This window comes from Lygodium microphyllum, chromosome 10, assembly GCF_053477565.2.
Source record: "Lygodium microphyllum isolate KBCC chromosome 10, Lygodium_microphyllum_v1.1.10, whole genome shotgun sequence".
Lineage (NCBI taxonomy): Eukaryota > Viridiplantae > Streptophyta > Polypodiopsida > Schizaeales > Lygodiaceae > Lygodium > Lygodium microphyllum.
The window spans coordinates 95,395,369-95,412,945 of NC_141144.1; the positions used below are offsets into that span (position 1 = coordinate 95,395,369).

At 43.0% G+C, this 17,577-nt stretch overlaps 1 protein-coding gene across 3 annotated transcripts in view; it reads right to left on the minus strand.

Annotated features, from left to right (window-relative positions):
* The window catches only part of LOC148030307 (5'-3' exonuclease family protein), a 94,614-nt gene that overhangs the window by 62,276 nt on the left and 14,761 nt on the right, over positions 1–17,577 (minus strand). For 2 of the 3 annotated variants that reach the window (XM_087686601.1, XM_087686602.1), the window contains exon 2: positions 9,560–9,742. In XM_087686601.1, the coding sequence (XP_087542727.1) occupies positions 9,560–9,742 (183 nt within the window). Of the gene's footprint in view, positions 1–9,559; positions 9,751–17,577 lie in introns of all 3 variants that reach the window. The other variant, XM_087686603.1, reaches the window with a different exon arrangement.

A 17,577-nucleotide genomic window follows, 5' to 3' on the forward strand; every position in this document is an offset into this window, starting at 1 on the left:
TCACTTTATCAGTCCCACTAGTGCGAGCATAAGAGCAAAGTTTGCATTTCCAAGGGCGAGCCCCTCCACCTCTCAATGGCACCCTTGCATCTACCTCATCCCACCATGACCAAGTAGTGCTTCAACTTCATCCAGTTGTTGAAAATGTACCTGCTAAGGATGATGAAGATCCCATAGATGTCAATGCTGCCATCTATATAAAAGTGACAAATAATCTGCAAAGTTCAATGAAATTGCAGAAATTTGCAGCCAAAATTTCAACATGCATGTGTTAAATGTTTGCTAAAAATGCCCGAACTTTGTTGCTACTTCATCTTGCATTCCTTTTATTGAAAATGCCACAAACTGGAGCATTCCAACCTGCATTCCCTTGCTGAAAATGCGCCAAATTTTGGCGCATTTTCAGTTCCCAAATTTGGGGTAATGATTGATTCAAAATGCCCCAAATTTGGAGGCTCTTTCAGATCCCGGAATCCCGATTCCCCAAATTTTGGGGTAACTGCCAAAAAACTGATCCAAAACGCCCCAAATTTGGGGGAGCTTGCAGCCTGAATCAAAGATGCTTTAAATTGGGGCAAAATTGCAAGTCCCTGTTGATGAATCTTCAATCACCCCTAAATTTGGGGCAAGTCTCAAGGAGTGAAGAGTCAAGAGTCAAGACTGATCTGGATTTTGGAATCTGAAGTGCGCACGAGAGAGAGAGAGAGAGAGAGAGTCCTCACTTGATTGCCGGCGAGAGTTGGGCCAAGCAAGCGAGAGTCCAGGCAGCAGTTGGGGCGTGACTCGTGAGGCAACAGTCAGAACACGTCACGACAGGCAGGCGCGGCACGAGTCGAGGCGGGAGTGGAGGCGAACAAGAATGACGTTTTTTTTTAAATGCCTTGGAACAGCCGTTCCAAAAACAAGGAACAAGGCGGAACGGGCGGGAACGGGCTGGAACGTTCCGCCAGTGTTGCTTGGGCTTAGACCTCCTAAAACGCGTTAATCCATTCCTAAGTGCCGAAACGGGCGTTCCCTATCTCTATGGGTACTTCCTATGACAGTAACTCTTTCTCCATCTCGGTAGTATCCATGTTTATCAGTGCCTTTATATTACTGCTGTGAATTAGACACCACCCCCTTGGTTGTGCCTTGTGGCTTGTCTAACTAGCAAGCTTGTCTCGCTAGATCTTTAGGCTAATCTCCCATTAAGCCTCCTAGGCTAAGATAGGATAGCATATCTCTAGGCTAGTCATTTTGTAGCTCCTTAGGATACGTCCTTAGGTCTCTTCATTTGCATGCCCCTATTTTAAGGCTAGGTTTCTTCATTTGCATATTGCTTTTCTAAGGCTTCTTCAATTCACTTGTTTTATTGCTAACACTCTCTTAGCTTTAGCTGAGCTCCAAAAGCATCTCGAAGTTGTCCTCCTCCTTTGGTACTTGCATGTTAGGGGGTATTTCATTATAGAACTAACGAATGGGGTTTTCGGTCTTACCTTGGTGGTTGAGCCTTCACATTCTTGGCTAGCATACAGACAGAGATACCCGAGGTTAAGCTTCAACTGCCCGTTGCATTCTTGATTAGCATGGAGATGGAGACTATGTTTCTTTACTCAAGTTTAAGTTTCCAGACACCATTTCAACTTCCACAACAATCCTCTTTCTCCATAGCTCTTATAGTTGAGATGCTCCATTTTCTTCTTTTGTATCACATCCTTGACCCCTTAGCTAGCTTGTGCTCCTCCTCCTTCAGCATCAACATACACGCTTTGAGAGGGAGGTGCTTTATAGCTCACCCACATGGTAAATTCAAGCTTTGGCTCATCTTCCTTGTCTTTGACATCAATCTCTCTTTCCTATTGTACCTACGCTTCATGTATCACTCATGTTAAATTGTGAAAGGGCATTGCATTTGGGCAAGTGAACAATTCCCTTGTGAGGGCACTGTCCAAGTAAAAACCCACTACATGAGTATGCCCCTTGTTGCATTCCCTTTCCATAGCATTGTGTTCCCTTTTACATCATCGAGCAAACCATCATGAGCTTCCATTGCTCACCCCATGAACAAAGCAACTACTCCACTCCTTGCAACACTTTCTATCGAACTCCTCATACTTTCTACATCGACATCTTGACAATGGTTTTGTACTTTGGTATCACTCTTGTATGTTACTAATAAGCCACATGTGACATCACACATGAAAGTAAAAACTAAGTCTCATGTGAGTGTTCCGTTGCCTTTCCAACAATTGCAAGCCCTTCACCAACCCATTGCAACACCCTCAATCCAATGTCTTCATTTCATTAGATGGAGCTCTTGTACAAACGCATCCATCACCCCTATGATCCAAGTAGGCCCCTAGGCAATCTTGAGTGACATCTCTTTTCTAAAGAAACAAAATTCTTTCGAAGCCACCTTAAATCCCCTCCCACATCTTGTGAATGGTGTGGATCATCGCTATCCAAATCCTCTAAAAGGTCTATAAAATGTCTACATTTGAGACACCTTGAAGGTCTATAAAATGTCTACACCTCACATTCCAAATGTACTGAATGCTCTTGGAAGAGTTTCTACATTAGATACATCTTGAAGGTCTATAAAATCTATACACATCACATTCCAAATGTACCAAGCAATAATACTAGCAATTAGCTCCCATCTATGGGAATGTCACTAGATTCATTGTGCCTACAAGTAATCTCTAGTGGAAATCCTACTCAAATAACATCCAATGATGAGAAAAGAGAGGCTCCCTTCAACATTCTCATATCTACATGTTGGGCCTTTGTCTACGACCCAAGCTACAACCATGGTGTCTATTGTGTTGTGAAAGATTATCTCAAGGGCTCTCCTCCATGCCTCTTGCGCTCTAGGATAGTCCCATAGCAATATCTTTTTGCCTCCTTTGGCTCACCACATCTCACACATACCACTAAATTCCTGCCATATCCAAGCTAAGTACCAACTAATAAGCTCCTATCAGCTAATAGCCATAGGAAGAGACAGTTGTCATCTAACCTCCTCCACAATCTAATAAGAAATGATCTCAAATGCTTGCCTATGCCAATGGCAGGCGGCTGTCTACTGGTGTGCTTTAATTCTACTCATCTAAATCCTCCTTCCCAACCTAGTGGTGTAACCAAAGAACACATTGCTTGGCCCAATGCTCTGATCTCCTTGGGGTGGGACCCTTCCCATTGAGACTTAAGAGTCTATTTCTCTATCTCTGAAATACCTCGTTTTGGGCCCAAGAGGGTGTTAGAAGTGGTGTACCAATGGAAGCATAGACAAATGTTGAAATAAATAGTTGAAGACAAGACAAAAAAGAAAGAAAACAAAAGAACACTACAACAAGAAAGAACTTAGAGATGCACTCACAAAATGGAATCCATATATCAAACACAAGACAGTCGTGTACAATAGTGAGCCATTGGCTGCCTAGGCACTCACACTAGGTCCTCTCTCCAACAACCAAGTCCACCTAGTGAAGAGTGATGATCATTAAAGACAAGGAGCCACACTATAAGTAGGCATGAAACAGGCCTAAAATAGCAGCTAGTCAGTCAGCATTAAATGCTAGCAAACTAGCATAAAATGCCTAAAATGACACAAATAAATCACAACAAGAATGCCTAAAATAAGGACAATGTGCCCAGCCCTAATAGACATGCACAAACTCACACATGATCTCAATCGTACTAACACCCTCTCAAATCATAGGTGATCTGATACAATGATAATGACTCATCTGAGTCCATACAGCATAGAGCCACCAGAATAGAGCCGTAGATACCCAAGCAATAGGTGATCAATCCACCACCAAGGTACCTCGAAGAGAGCTGGATGTCGATGTTAATAGTGCCAACTCCTAAAAAAACAGAAGAATCATAGCATGTCTCTGTGTTCATAATCAATGTCTCACGATAGCGTACAAGACTATCTCGTCAAAAATGCCTTTGCACATATGTAACCATGCATTCCTCGCCTTTGTCCAGGCTGCCAAAGTATCCCTTCATGTGAGCTCAGACTAGGAGCCAAACCCACTCTCTATCAAATAACAAGCTCATCATGAGCCTAGATGTCAATCCAGACTTCAAAATTTAAAACTGTTACACTTCGGTCAATGCGCCAGGGACGTCCTTCTTTGGAACATATGCACCTGTATACCTATAGATGAGGCTCAACTACCCCATCTCACCACCTACTCACACACTCTCTCTCGCACTATAGAGTCATGAGAAATGACTGCACCACTTGGACTAGAAAGCAAGAGAGGAAGGGGCTATCAAGTCCTCCCTCCACTAAAGAAGCGGATCCCTTTCATGCCTTGGACTTCTCCTTAGCCGAAGGATCGGAGTTGGAGTCTAAGGAAAGGGATGACTCGTTGGAGGAGTTCACATCCCACTTATTCATCTTTTCCTTCTTCTGTGAGACTGCTAATGCTTATAGTCTTTCTGCAAATGGCCCTTCTTACCATAGTGACAACACTGGGCCTTTGGCTTCTTCCTATCACTCCTCTCTAAAGAAGTGATAAAGGCGTCACTAGAACCTCCATAATGAGATGGAAGCCTCCCCTATAAACACAAAGATGCCTCATACTCGAGCAACATTGAGGACATATTTGTGAAGCTCACAAGTGTGGATGATGTTTGCGCCCTCAAAGTATTTGCACTCCATCAAACTCCGAGGGAAGCTTATAGAGTACCATTCCCATGAGACATGCCTCGAGAATGACAAATTACAAGTATCGAAGCTAGTCCTATACCTCTGTAATACGGAGCAAAAATGATTGAATGGTATCCTTAGGCTCAGACTTTATCTATTAAAGCTGGCCATAAAGGGTCACTGCACGCATGGTGAAAGATGCCTCATACAACATCTGAAGCTTCAACCATATTTCGGAAGATATCCTGCAAGAGATGATTGCCCATAGAACCTCTTTAGGGATACATCAAAGAATAGCAAAATAGGCATGCGCATCATCCGTATCGCATGTAAGTATAGCTTCCGCATGGTTCTCCTCATCAAAATCTTTAGGAAGTGGAAAAGAATGTTGAGGACGGAGAATAGCTCCACAAACAATGTACCCCAATCGCTTTTGCACACACCAGGCTTTCATAATAAAACTCCAGGTCAGATAGTCAAATCCATGTAACTTATCATCTGTAGAAGTGCATGGAGGACCCCATATAGAGAGGATAAAAAGAGAGGATAGAAATGTAAAGGGAGGGAGAGAGAATACAGCCAAACCTACAGTAAAGATGTCACAAAATGAGAATTCGTAAGTAATGTAACCAAAAATCTGATTAGAAATGAAAGGCAACCGCTACAAGATGATGAAAACTCAGTCTGCCAAAACTAGCAAAAACGGCCTGTAGAAATAGTCACCTAGCAATGAGTAGGGACAGAAAATGCAAAATGCAGGCTGATTAAGCAGTGAATGCAATAAACTGACAGCTACAAGCTGTAACACTAGCATAGGCTGAAAATGCAAGGTGTTGGACTGAAACGCAAGCAGCAATTGACCTCTTACAAGCGGAACATGATTAGCAACAAGTCACCGGATCAGCAAATGGAGGAATGAACTGTAATCAGCAGAAAAACCAGCAGCAGGAACGTAGATCTTGCAATCTGATACCATGTCACAAGTGGTCCAACAATGGAAGCATAGACAAGTGCTAAAATCAACTACTAAACATAAGACAAAAGAGAAAGAAAACAAAAGAACATTGCAAAAGAAGAAAACTCAAAGATGTGCTCAGGAAATGGAATCCATATACCAAACACAAGATAGTCGAGTACAGTAGTGAGTCACTGGCTGTGTGGGCACTACCACCGAGTCCATTCAGAAGTCCATTTGGTGAATGATGATGATCACTAAAGAGAGGAGGAGCCACACTATAAATAGGCATGAAATAGGCCTAAAATAGCAACTGGATGCCTAAAATACCACAAATAAATCACAACAATAATGCCTAAAATAAGGACAAACAATGTGCCCAGCCCTAATAGGCATGCACAGGCTCACACATACGCTAACAATCTTGCTAACAAAGGGGAAATATCTCTTGTCCCCCACTTTGCCACACACCCCCTTCCCATCATCTCTCCCCCGTCATCATCACCAAAGCTGCATTTGGACTCCAGCTTGTTCAACACCATCATCTGCTAACATCGCCAACCTCTAGAGCTGTCATCACCATTCTCTACAAGACTGCAGTGGCTGGACATCATCTCTCAGCCTGGCCATCACCATCCTCCAGCTGGTCATCATCATTGGAGAACTGCCACTACTGTGTTTTCAGGTCTGCTGCCCTTGCTGCATGCCAAGTTAATCCCTGTTGGAGTTCCTGTTCATAGACATCATTCCCCAAAAGGCCTTTGCACCTGTATTTTCAGACCGCCTTCAGTCTGCTTCCGCCTACTGACACTACGTGGTCTGCTAGTTGCTGTGTTCTGATGTCACACTACTGTGGACAGCCTCTGCATCCTTCTCAAGCAGCATCTGGCATGGAGCTTGGTTGTTTGCTGCACATGAATCTATTCATAGAGGATGGCACTCTCCCTCAGCCCATCCCCCGAGAGTTTGCCTGTTCGACAGCCCTCTGCTTCTTGAGCATCCATTTTTATCACATCCTCCATCAGTCTGTTCATTGAGTTTCCAGCACCCAGTCATTCTTTCTTCTTCATTTTGTGTTTTGTCCAAGTTCATTGTGTTAATTGTGTTTGTAGACTTTCTCTGTTTTCTTTGCAAACTTTAGTGTATCCTCACAGCCTCCACTTAACACGAACTTTTCATGTCAAGACTCCATGGATGATAAAAACCTTCTACTACATATAGAAGAAATAAGAAGCTTGGAATACTTCAATTCTATCAGTACTTCGGCCAATCATCCAGGCAGCACTAATACCAACTGCAGGACACTTGTCTCTTGAATGCACGACTCAAAGAAGCCAAACATGGAAACAACCCTCTAAATGCAATTATATAGATGTATGCAAGGGTAAAGGCTGCCAACAGCAAATCTACACTACACTTCCTCCCCAAGCGCAGTCTGTACTATCACAAGCTCTGAATCCTTAAAGGTGCACTGCTCCCATGCTTAGGACATAGTCACAATCATCCATGATCTGTCCTCAAAAAGCCACAACTCCTCATGGCTCCTTTGTCCACATGTGCACCATCCAACTCACGCATTTGCTGTTGCTGCCCAAGGATAACCTCAGTCCATGATCCTCTTATCTGCAATTTAATGATTGACTGAAAACTAACAATGGCTTTAAATAGCTAAAACTCTTGACTAAATTACAAGACTTAAAAATAATTAGGAGTTCATCCAATTCGTTAGAACCCAGTTTTTGACCATTAAAATGACTGCATAGGGCCATTTTAATTGTCCAAAACTTTGGCTGATTATGTACCCATGGTCTAGAAACATCTTTGAAAAGCATTTGGCTTGTTCTATCGCCCAATATTGTGTTTTGACAAGGAAAACACTCATGTCCACATGTGCCCTACATAGATGTGATTGCAACATTGAGACACAAGACACATCCATAGCAAACCCCATCTCCAGGATCTAGAGACAGATCAGCCATACACTTCATGAGTGGATGAGGGACATTACATGGCAACTTTGAGCACATGGGGATGGAGAGAGATGCATTTCTTGATACATGGGACTCCATCACATTGTTCCATCTGGAGCTAGATATACTTTGGCATTCTAGACATCTAGATTGACTTTTCACATAACCCTTCTATTAAACTATTTTTGGTTATTTTGTATTGTGCATTATTATTGTATACAAGGCTTGTTTTGTGATTTCATATCGGTCAAGTCAATGGAGGAGGCTATCAATAAAGTTGTTCTGTTCTCAGTGGAAAAAAGGGAAGAACTGCCTCTTTATAAGAGGGGGCCCCAGAACTCGCCAATTGAATAGACAACCAACTAGCAACTTCTTCAGCTGCTGTACGGTGTCATGTCTAACTACATTTTGCCTACCTATGTCTACTCAGCCATAAGCTAATACCATAATTGCCTTGGGTGATGCTTAGCATATTACATGCATAAACACGTCAAGTCCATAACAAGTTTCATTGGCATCAACAAATAAGCTGAGAAAGCAGACCTGGGTGTTCCAAGCTGCACAATCCCATTTGATGAAACTCTAGCACATGTCTATTGACATGTTTAAGTTCCAGCCTAGCATGTTGCATTTATAATACATTTTTAGTCTAGACCTCTTCTCCTTTCATTGAAGAATGAAGAAGGCAAAGGCCAAGTTGCAATTTGGCATATGAACACTTGCATGAGAATGTATTAACATCCCTTTAGAAATAGAGTTTCCATGAACCGCCAATCTTACATGGTCTCAGCATAGAACCCAAAGATCACAATATTGTCAAGGAGAATTGAAACTATTCATCATTTACATCCACCATTCCATATCACCTAAAACTGGCCCATTTTTCACCCGTTATTTTACCCAACTCCTTATTGTTTCTCCGAACAATAGACAGACAAAGGTTGCAAAGTCAGGCACAAAGTAAATTTGTTGATGAAGACAGCCGAACCAAATGAAGATATATGAACTCTATTTTTGCAAACAGTGTGCTGTCAGGATTAATATGCCAATTACTTTGATGCATACAGTATTGTTGCTTTCTCCTATTTCTCCTTATGTACTGTTGTTGGGACTAGTGTTATAGTAAAAGGTTCACAAAGAGAGACTTCTGCAAACAGTTTCACAGTTTTTAGCATAGCTAAGGCATAACCAGGGTGCCTAGATGAAGATTCCTTGCTCTTGGAATGCAAAGCCACATCCACATGATATGTATAAGGTGAAGTCTCTGAATATTGTTTTCCTTCAAACAGAAGGATTCTGCATTTGGAGGATGCAGACTGTATTTGTCATTAACATGCAACTATAATTTTTATATTGGCACTATACAGCCCCATCCTGGCGATTTCTCCAGCGTCATATTGTACAGCCTGTTTAACTCCTTAAACATGGCCAGGATATTGTGATCAGCCAATCCTGCCTCTATTTCTTGTTTGCCAAAAACCCTTTATCATACATGTTGATTCCTTTGCAATGCATTTGGCAACTTTTAACATGATCAATAAAAGGATCCACTATATCAATATACTACAATGCTGAATATACATAATGGCTATGATTGATCAATACAATGTTAGAATACACTCTAGAGGTCATGATAGCTTAAACAAGAACCTTTAAAGCCAAAACAGGCATGCTATTGAATGCCACGAGAATAAAGATTGCCTTGACACATCATTATCTTGCGTATTATGAAATGAATACACAATCATAGTGTAGAAACATCAGTCCATGCAACCATAAGTACTGAGTATCTATATCAAAAGGCACTAACTTTGAGCAAATATAACAAACCCAACCTCAACCTTGAAGAGTACATTCAAAAAAGTAATAAACTAATAAACCACATAATTCAAAGAAGACAATCAGCCAATCAACACCAGAAGGAAGCTATAGCATACTTTACACAAAGCAAGTACAAAAACTCAAAACTGTATGCTTCAAAGTCCTTACAGGAATCTGACATTCTTGAAAGAAGTTTCTTATCAAAGGAAGAGCATCACGGAGGTCTGCATCATCCCCTTTTCGTGTTTGTCTGATTCTTGAAGCTGAAAGAGGAGCATACAGGTTGCGGTTTGCCTTATAAGTTGAAAGCAAGCCTCTTCTATATTCATTTCCCCGTGAACCATCCATAACCTGATCAACTGAAAAAACATGCTTTACTCTCTCTCTCTCTCTCTCTCTCTCTCTCTCTCTCTCTCTCTCTATGTGTGTGTGTGTGTGTTTTCGTGAAGATAATTGAATTAAGTAGTGATATTTACATCAAACCATCAGAACAGCTAAGAAAAACAGAATAGACACAAATCAAGCCAAAAGGCCTCTAAGATCATAACACACAAATAGCACACAGAAAGGACAACTAGACTAGAGCGAACAATACCCAACCAAGGAGCAACAATGTCAGGAAGAACCAAGTCAGCTAAAACCATAGAGGAGATTTGCCATAACACTAAACCACGAACATGGGCCACATTGTTGAGTTAAAAATGCATTAGCTTCACTTAAACAGCCCCAAAACATGCTTAATTAACAAAGAAACCTTGTTTATTTTTTTAAAAATGCATTCCTAGAGACTATCTATATCCCATAAGCACAAACCCCCTTGGGAGAGCCCAAACTTTTTATAAATACGTATACTGCCGTCCATTCAGCCTTAATCTCGTTTTTGCAGATTTCAAGTATTTCAGTTTGCTGCCCACACCCCAGACGTGAAGGACATCGTGGTCCAAGCTGGCCATTGCTGTCTACAATAGTATGGCACCTATTTCCAGCCTACCACACATTGTTCAGAGCTGCTTTCAACATACTTACTGCTGCTGCTGTTTTTTCCAGTGTTTTTAGTCTCTCTCTCTCTCCTACAACCTGTGTTTGCTGTCTTCTCTCTCCTACAGCCAACGTTTTGCCTTTCTCTCTCCGAACCTGTGTTTTTTTTTCCCTTCTCCTACTAGTATGGATGATTTTAATGATGAAGGATGTACGCAAAACAATTTTTGGTTTATGAGTAATGAGGAAGATAGATATTTCTTTATGAACTCAAGACTAGGTAAGCAGCTAAAACAAGAAACTGTGAGTACTTCTTCCTTTTATTTTTCTTTAAACAATTTTGTTTTCAAAGGTCAAAATAAAGTAGGTGCATCTTCATCATCATCATTACAATTTAATGCATTTAAAAGATAAAAGGAACCCACACTATTTCCCACATCTACACATATCACAAATCCATTTAATCTACCTCCCATCCCGGCCTCTTATTCCGTTGCCACATCCTTTCAACCTCCATTAAGTGCACCGCATGTTGCATCTCTTGTAGGATCACATGTGTTTTCATTCATCACACTAAGGGATTCTTCAAACTTAGGCACAGACGTTAGGACCTCATCTCTTCCTCAGCCAGGTGGTGTTCCACCTTTTCCTCACACATTTTCGATATCATTGCAATCTCGGTATTCCCCTAGTCTCTCTCGAGTGTGGATCAGTTGGTGCCACAGTTTGCCTCCATGGCATTATCTAGTGGACCCTCTGGTCATTATACTGTGTCCCAACCAACATTTGGACAAAGCTTACGTATCCGAGTGCCTCCACCTCCACCGGCACCTTATGGAAACATTCATGTTCCAATGCCTTCGTATTAATCGATACTCATAGGACATTCACAGCCTATTTCTACCTACCCACCTCTTCCCCCTCCTCTTCATCAAACACCTCCACCTCCACCACCATCATCTTATCCTCCACATCCATCTTATCCCACATTCTCGACACCTCGTGGTTCTACCTCATCTTCCGCCAAGCATGCATTCAATGACAAGACTCGTTTTAAGGTTTCAAACTTTATAACTTGGTCAAACTTGATGAGACATGTCCTTGACTCACAGAACCTATGGGATCTTGTACAAGGGTTGGAATCCCAATCCGATGCCACACTTGTTCCATACGAGGTCGTTTGCTCATGGAAGGCTACGAATGCCTCTGCTATTGTCGAGTTGATGCAAGGCTTGTTGCCTAAGTTTCATTCTCAGCTTTAGTATTTTGACTTTGTGTCAAAGCGACAGGCATACTTGACTAATCACTATGCGGCTCCGAATAGGACCCGTCAAATAAATCTTGACCATTAGCTTTAGAACTTCAAAATCTCTAACCACGATGACTTGAAAGTCAAGTTGACTGAGTATCCACATCTCCTTGTTGAATTCTCCACTGCAAGGACTCCTAAGTCCTCTGACGATCACGTCACATTGTTTCTTAACAAGCTACATCGTAAATACTTCAATATTGTGCAGCAAGTGGCTTCTCGGCCCAATTTACCCACATTCTATGAATTTGAATGTCAGCTATTGTGTTATGCACGGTTTTTCGATCAATTTCATCTAAATAATTCCTCAAAGGAGACTCTTGTTGCTCATTCTCAGAAGGGGCAGCAAGGGAAGGGTAAATCAAATCAAACTTCAAATCAAAATCAAAATCAAAATCAAGCAAGGGAATCACAAAGAAACTTCGAATCTCAACTCAAACCTAGGTGGCAAAATGTACCTAAGAAACATGGATATTGTCAACATTGTTAAAAGACTCGCCATTTTAACAATGAGTATCAATTAAAGGCAAGAGGCGCATCACCAAAACCCAAGTCACAGACCCCCGCCCCTCATTCAGGCAACTGCTATCACGGGAGGCAAGCTGATGGCAACGGACAATGGAAAGGTCAAAGTTACACTGCCGCCGGTCAGCCATCTCACTCGACAATATTCTTAACTTGAGAGGGCTTGTCTAATTGGTCTGCAGAGGCCCACATCATCTCCGTCGAGACATCCAATGCGAGTCTCGTCCAGATCTGTGAGTTGCCTCCTGACGAGGTTATCGCAAAGGCCCACTCGTCACAGCCAGCACATTAGCACATGTTTGGATTGTGAACAGTGGAGCTACACATCACTTTACTTCTATAGAGGAGATCTTCCGTACCCAAGCCCCTACAACCGAGAGGATCCGTGTAGGAAACAACTCATCCATCAAGATCCACGCTTAAGGTTGCGTCAATTTTGCCACCCACAAGGGTTCGGATCTAGCTTCATTGGACAACGTATACCATGTCCCTCAACTTGAAGTAAACTTGTTATCTATTCACCAGCTTTGCCAGTTGGGGCAAGCAATTTTCTTTACAGCGACCACAGTCGAGGTCCTTAACTCTTAGACTAGTTTAGTGATTACTCGCGGTGAAGCATAGCCTAATGGTCTATACCACATGACCCATTTTCTTATAGAGCCGACAACCGAGGGCTCCCTGTTCCATAGCTTCCAAGCATTAACCACATCTCGAGAGCCTACGAACAATGATCTTTAGCCTTTCCGTCTAGGGCATCTTGGCTATGACTCTCTTTATGAGTTCTCTTGCCATGAGATGGTTAAGAGCCTTCATCCCCTAAAGCTAGCTCGAGATGACTGTAGAGCATGGCAACTCAAGATACAACACCATACCCCATTTCCTCAGCAATCTACAAATAGAGCTGAGGCACCTCTTAGATTGATTCACGTTGATCTTTGTGAGTCCACATCCATTGCTGCCTTGAACGGCAGCAAGGCACTTCTTTTTTATAGTAGATGATTATTTGAGATACATGTGGATGTACTTCCTCAAGCCTAAGTCCGATGCTTTCATATATTTCTCTACTTCGGCACTGCTGATTCATAAACAAATAGGTCATCGTGTTGGTTGCATGAGGAGTGATAGCAGTAATAAGTTCATCTCCCACGAGTTTTCCAAGTTTCTACAACATGGCATCTCTCGCCAGCTCACCTCTACCAACACTCTCTCAAAGCGGAGTTGTAGAGCGTCAAAACCAGATAGTCATGGAAATGGCATGCTCTATGTTGTTCGCAGCAGAGCTCCCTAAATGCCTTTGGGTTGAGGCTGCTAACATTATGGTATACATCCTCAACACGTACTCGACTGCGGCTTGTTTTACCTATGTGGTCACACAGGTTTACATCCAAATTAGCGTATAGACCTACGTACCCAATGATGTACATTCTCAGGAATTGGGTCCACATCTAGAGACATGTTATTTTCAGCATTTATTGGCTATTGTAAGCCATTTTCAGCATACTATTCATCCTATCCAACACCTTCGTTTTCATTTCCAGCAACTGCATTTTAATAATCAGCAAGTCTATCTTGCTATCCATGACCTCCTTGTGCTTTTATTTGCTATCCATCATCATCTAGCTCAAAAATAACCGGCTGATCATCAGTTTCAGCCTGTGGTACAGCATCATGATGCTCATCATTTGAAGTAAAAGGTGGCTGCAAGTTCAGAAATATGACCTTTTTCATGTCTTCATCAAAGGCAAAAGTACTTTTCAGCAACTTTGCCTCATTCAACACAACATTACGGCTGCAAACAATTTTCTTGGACTGTGGTGACCACACTCTATAGCCAAATTCACTCTCATCACCATAGCCCATGAAAATGCCTTTGGTGGATTTTGGGTCAAGTTTACTCAGCCCATCTCTAACATGCACAAAAGCATCACAACCGAATATCCGTAAATGGTCATATGAGGCCCATTTGCCAAACCAAACCTCCTCAGAAATACCATTACTTAAGCACCTCTTTAGAGAGCGGTTGTAAATGTGAACCACGGTTTTTAAGTCTCTCTCCAAAATTCATGAGGGAGATTAATAGTGGACAGCATGCACCGCACTCTTTCAAATAAAGTCCTATTGTATCTTTCAACCACACCATTTGAAGAAGGGCTATAAGACTTAAACTCACTAGATGTGAACTCACCCCCATTATCAGTTCTCAAGCATTTCAGCTTTCTACCTATCTAAGTGGTCACAAATGCATGAAAAGTTTTAAAAACAGTAACACTTCACTTTTCTTTTTCAACAAATAAACCCACATCTTCCCGCGACAATAATCAATAAAAGAGAGAAAATATGCAGCACTACCCAACATATTCACAGGCATGCTACAAACATCAGAATGCACTAAGTCCAAGACATTGTACTTACGGGAGACACAAGAGTTAAATGAATTTCTCATTTGCTTTCGAAACTAACAATTGTTACAAAAATCAAGTTTAGAGCCTTTTGTTAGCAGTCAGATCAGATCCTGTCCAGGTGCAGTCGGACTGCCACGTGGCAGTCCGACCTATTCCTGTCAGTCGGCTGCATTTAATGCAGCCGACAGGCCTATTTTTGGCGCCTGTTTCCTGGCTATTTATAGCCGAGTTTTCAGTCTTCAGGGGACACTTTTCTGCTCGCAGATTACAGACTGGTGGCTCGTGCAGACTATGTCTCTATTCGCAGATTTCTGACAGGAGACAGTGCAGACTGCAGCGGACTTCGAGGTGAACAGCAGGTTGCATCGTCGAGGTGGAGACAAGCAATCCAGCGCACTGCGCCCGTATACATATCTACATATCTTTGTATACGGCACACTTTATACAGCAGATCTTCATCTTCCACTGTCTCTTTCTCTCTCTTCTCTCTCTATGCGTTCTCTCTCTCTCAGTCCTACGCTTCCACACTGCTACACTCTGACATGGTATCAGAGCAGTGTTAAAGGGCTGCCTGAGTGCAGAACCAACCTGAAGAGGAGTTTCTGTCGCAACACAAGGCTGCGTTTTCAGCGTTTGAGGGCAGGCAGGAGGGCTGCGCCTCGGAACAAGGCTGAAGCGAGCGTGGGCGCGCTGGAAAGGAGTCCAGGTGGTGGACTTGCTGCTGTTTACTGCTGTTTGACAAGGAGGAAGTTTGAGTTTTTAGCTTTCTAGTGCAGGTTTTGCTTTTTCATCGCCTCCGGCGGGTGAAGAAGTTTCAGGACGCGGAAGAGCTCTAGCAGGCTGAGTTCTCACAGTCAGAGGGGGCTGCTTTTGCGTTTTTGAAGGCATTACAGGTGAAGATGTCTACCGAGATTGACTTGGAGTTCCAAACGATTATGGACCGGAAGGTGCCTGTCTTACCGGCTCTTCCCGCAAATCAGAAGCTTGATGGCGACAACTACCGCATATGGCGCGTCATGATGTTGGCCATCCTTGAGTCCTATGATTTGGCGAAGCTTGTACAGGAGGAAATCGACCGGCCCTCGGTGAGAGATAAGTCCAAACTCTCTTCCGATGCTTGTGTGGAGTTGGCCAGGGCACAGTCTCACCGGACAAACTGAATGCCACGATTCGTTCCTTTCTTTTTCTGTCTTGTACTACAACCGTGATAGCTCACATCGAGCACTTGATAGTGGCTCGGGAGATATGGTTGGAGCTTGATCAGATGTATAACTGGATGACCCTTATGAAGCGGGTTTCTTTGGAGATACAGATGCGGACCTTGTCCATGAACAAGTCTTCTTCGTTGCGGGAGCACATCAACAAGCTTAGACAGCTTCAGATGCAGGTTCAGAATGCGGGGAAGCCGATTTCCTCCGAAGACATGGCGATCACACTCTTGTCCCAGTTGCCGCCACGATTCGGTGCTTTCTACTCTGCCCTTATTGCCTCGGGGCATGAGTCCACTCTTCGGTGGGAAGAGTTGGTTCCTATGGTCTTGGACCAAGAGGAACAGCTAAAGGGACAGAATGCTTCCAAGTCGGAGGCACTAGCAAGTCAAGCCTCTCAGAAGAAGGGGAAGGACCAAAAGAAAAAGAAGGAGGATACTAAGTCAAAGAAGGACAAGGACAAGGACAAAGAATCCACATGCCATATGATAGTTCAAGTACATCATTATATAGAGTTATTTGGTAGCACTTAACATCCATTGTCATATGGGATTTTCTCTCTCTTCCTACAATGGACTGCATTATTATCGTATGAAAGTGATAGTTCAAGTACATCATTATATAGAGTTCTTTGGTAGCACTTAACATCCATTGTGCATATGGGATTTTGTCTCTCTTCCTAGAATGGACTGCATCTTCCTAGCCTAGCTATCCTACACAAAGGGACTAAAGTAGGTGTGATTGCAAATATCTCAACACCCCTCCTCAATCACAACCAAAAGTACAAAGTATGTAGAGGCTTTAGTGAAAGCAACACCTGCAAAGTGTGGGCACGCCATAAACATGGCAAAACACCAGAGGCTGTCATAGAAAAGGCTAAGTGTGGGTACCACAAACATGATGGACAACCAAAGGCTGTAGCAGGGGCCTTACAAAGTGTATAGAGGCTGTAGTACAAGGATGTGGAAAGACTGGCCATTGGAAGAAGGATTGCCCTGAGAAAGACAAGAAGGACACCAACAAGAAGGACACAAAGGATTCTGGAGCGGTGGCTGCACCCTCATCAGCTGCATTTCTTCATCTAGCTGTCATTGAGGACTCTACACCGAATGCTTTTGATGCTGCGATGACGGCTCCCCAGGCTCAAGATTGGATCGTTGATAGTGGTGCCTCTTGGCACATGACTCCTTCATCAGATGGTGTTGCCCAGTTGCGACCCTCGCGTGGGCAAATTCTCATTGGAGATAGCTCTTCAGTGTCTATTGCAGGCCGGGGTGAGATGCAGCTTATTCCAAATGGACGTGGTCGTACCCATACCTCAGAGGTCTTGCACGTACCAGGTTTAGGGTATCATCTACTGTCAGTTCATAAGATTTGCTCCCTTGGACTTTTGGTGGAGTTTGATAGTGATTCGGTGCGAGTCCTTGATCGTGGTCAAGGAAGGTTCTATCATCCGGATATGAGGAGAACGACATCTATAAATTGAAGTCTTTCACCGCCCTCTCTACTCTTCTTCTTACCTCTCCGACACAGTCAGAGTTATGGCATGCTCGGTTTGGTCACCTCAACTATGATTATCTTCGGAGGGCGTCACGTGGACAACTTGTTAGAGGGTTGCCGGATATAGTGGTGAGCCAGCAGCCATGTGTCTCCTACATTCGTGGGAAGCAGCATAGGGATGCCATTCCCCACAAAGCTTCGCGGCGTTCTACTTCAATGATGGAGCTTGTATCTACGGATCTTTGTGGCCCTATGAGGAACGAG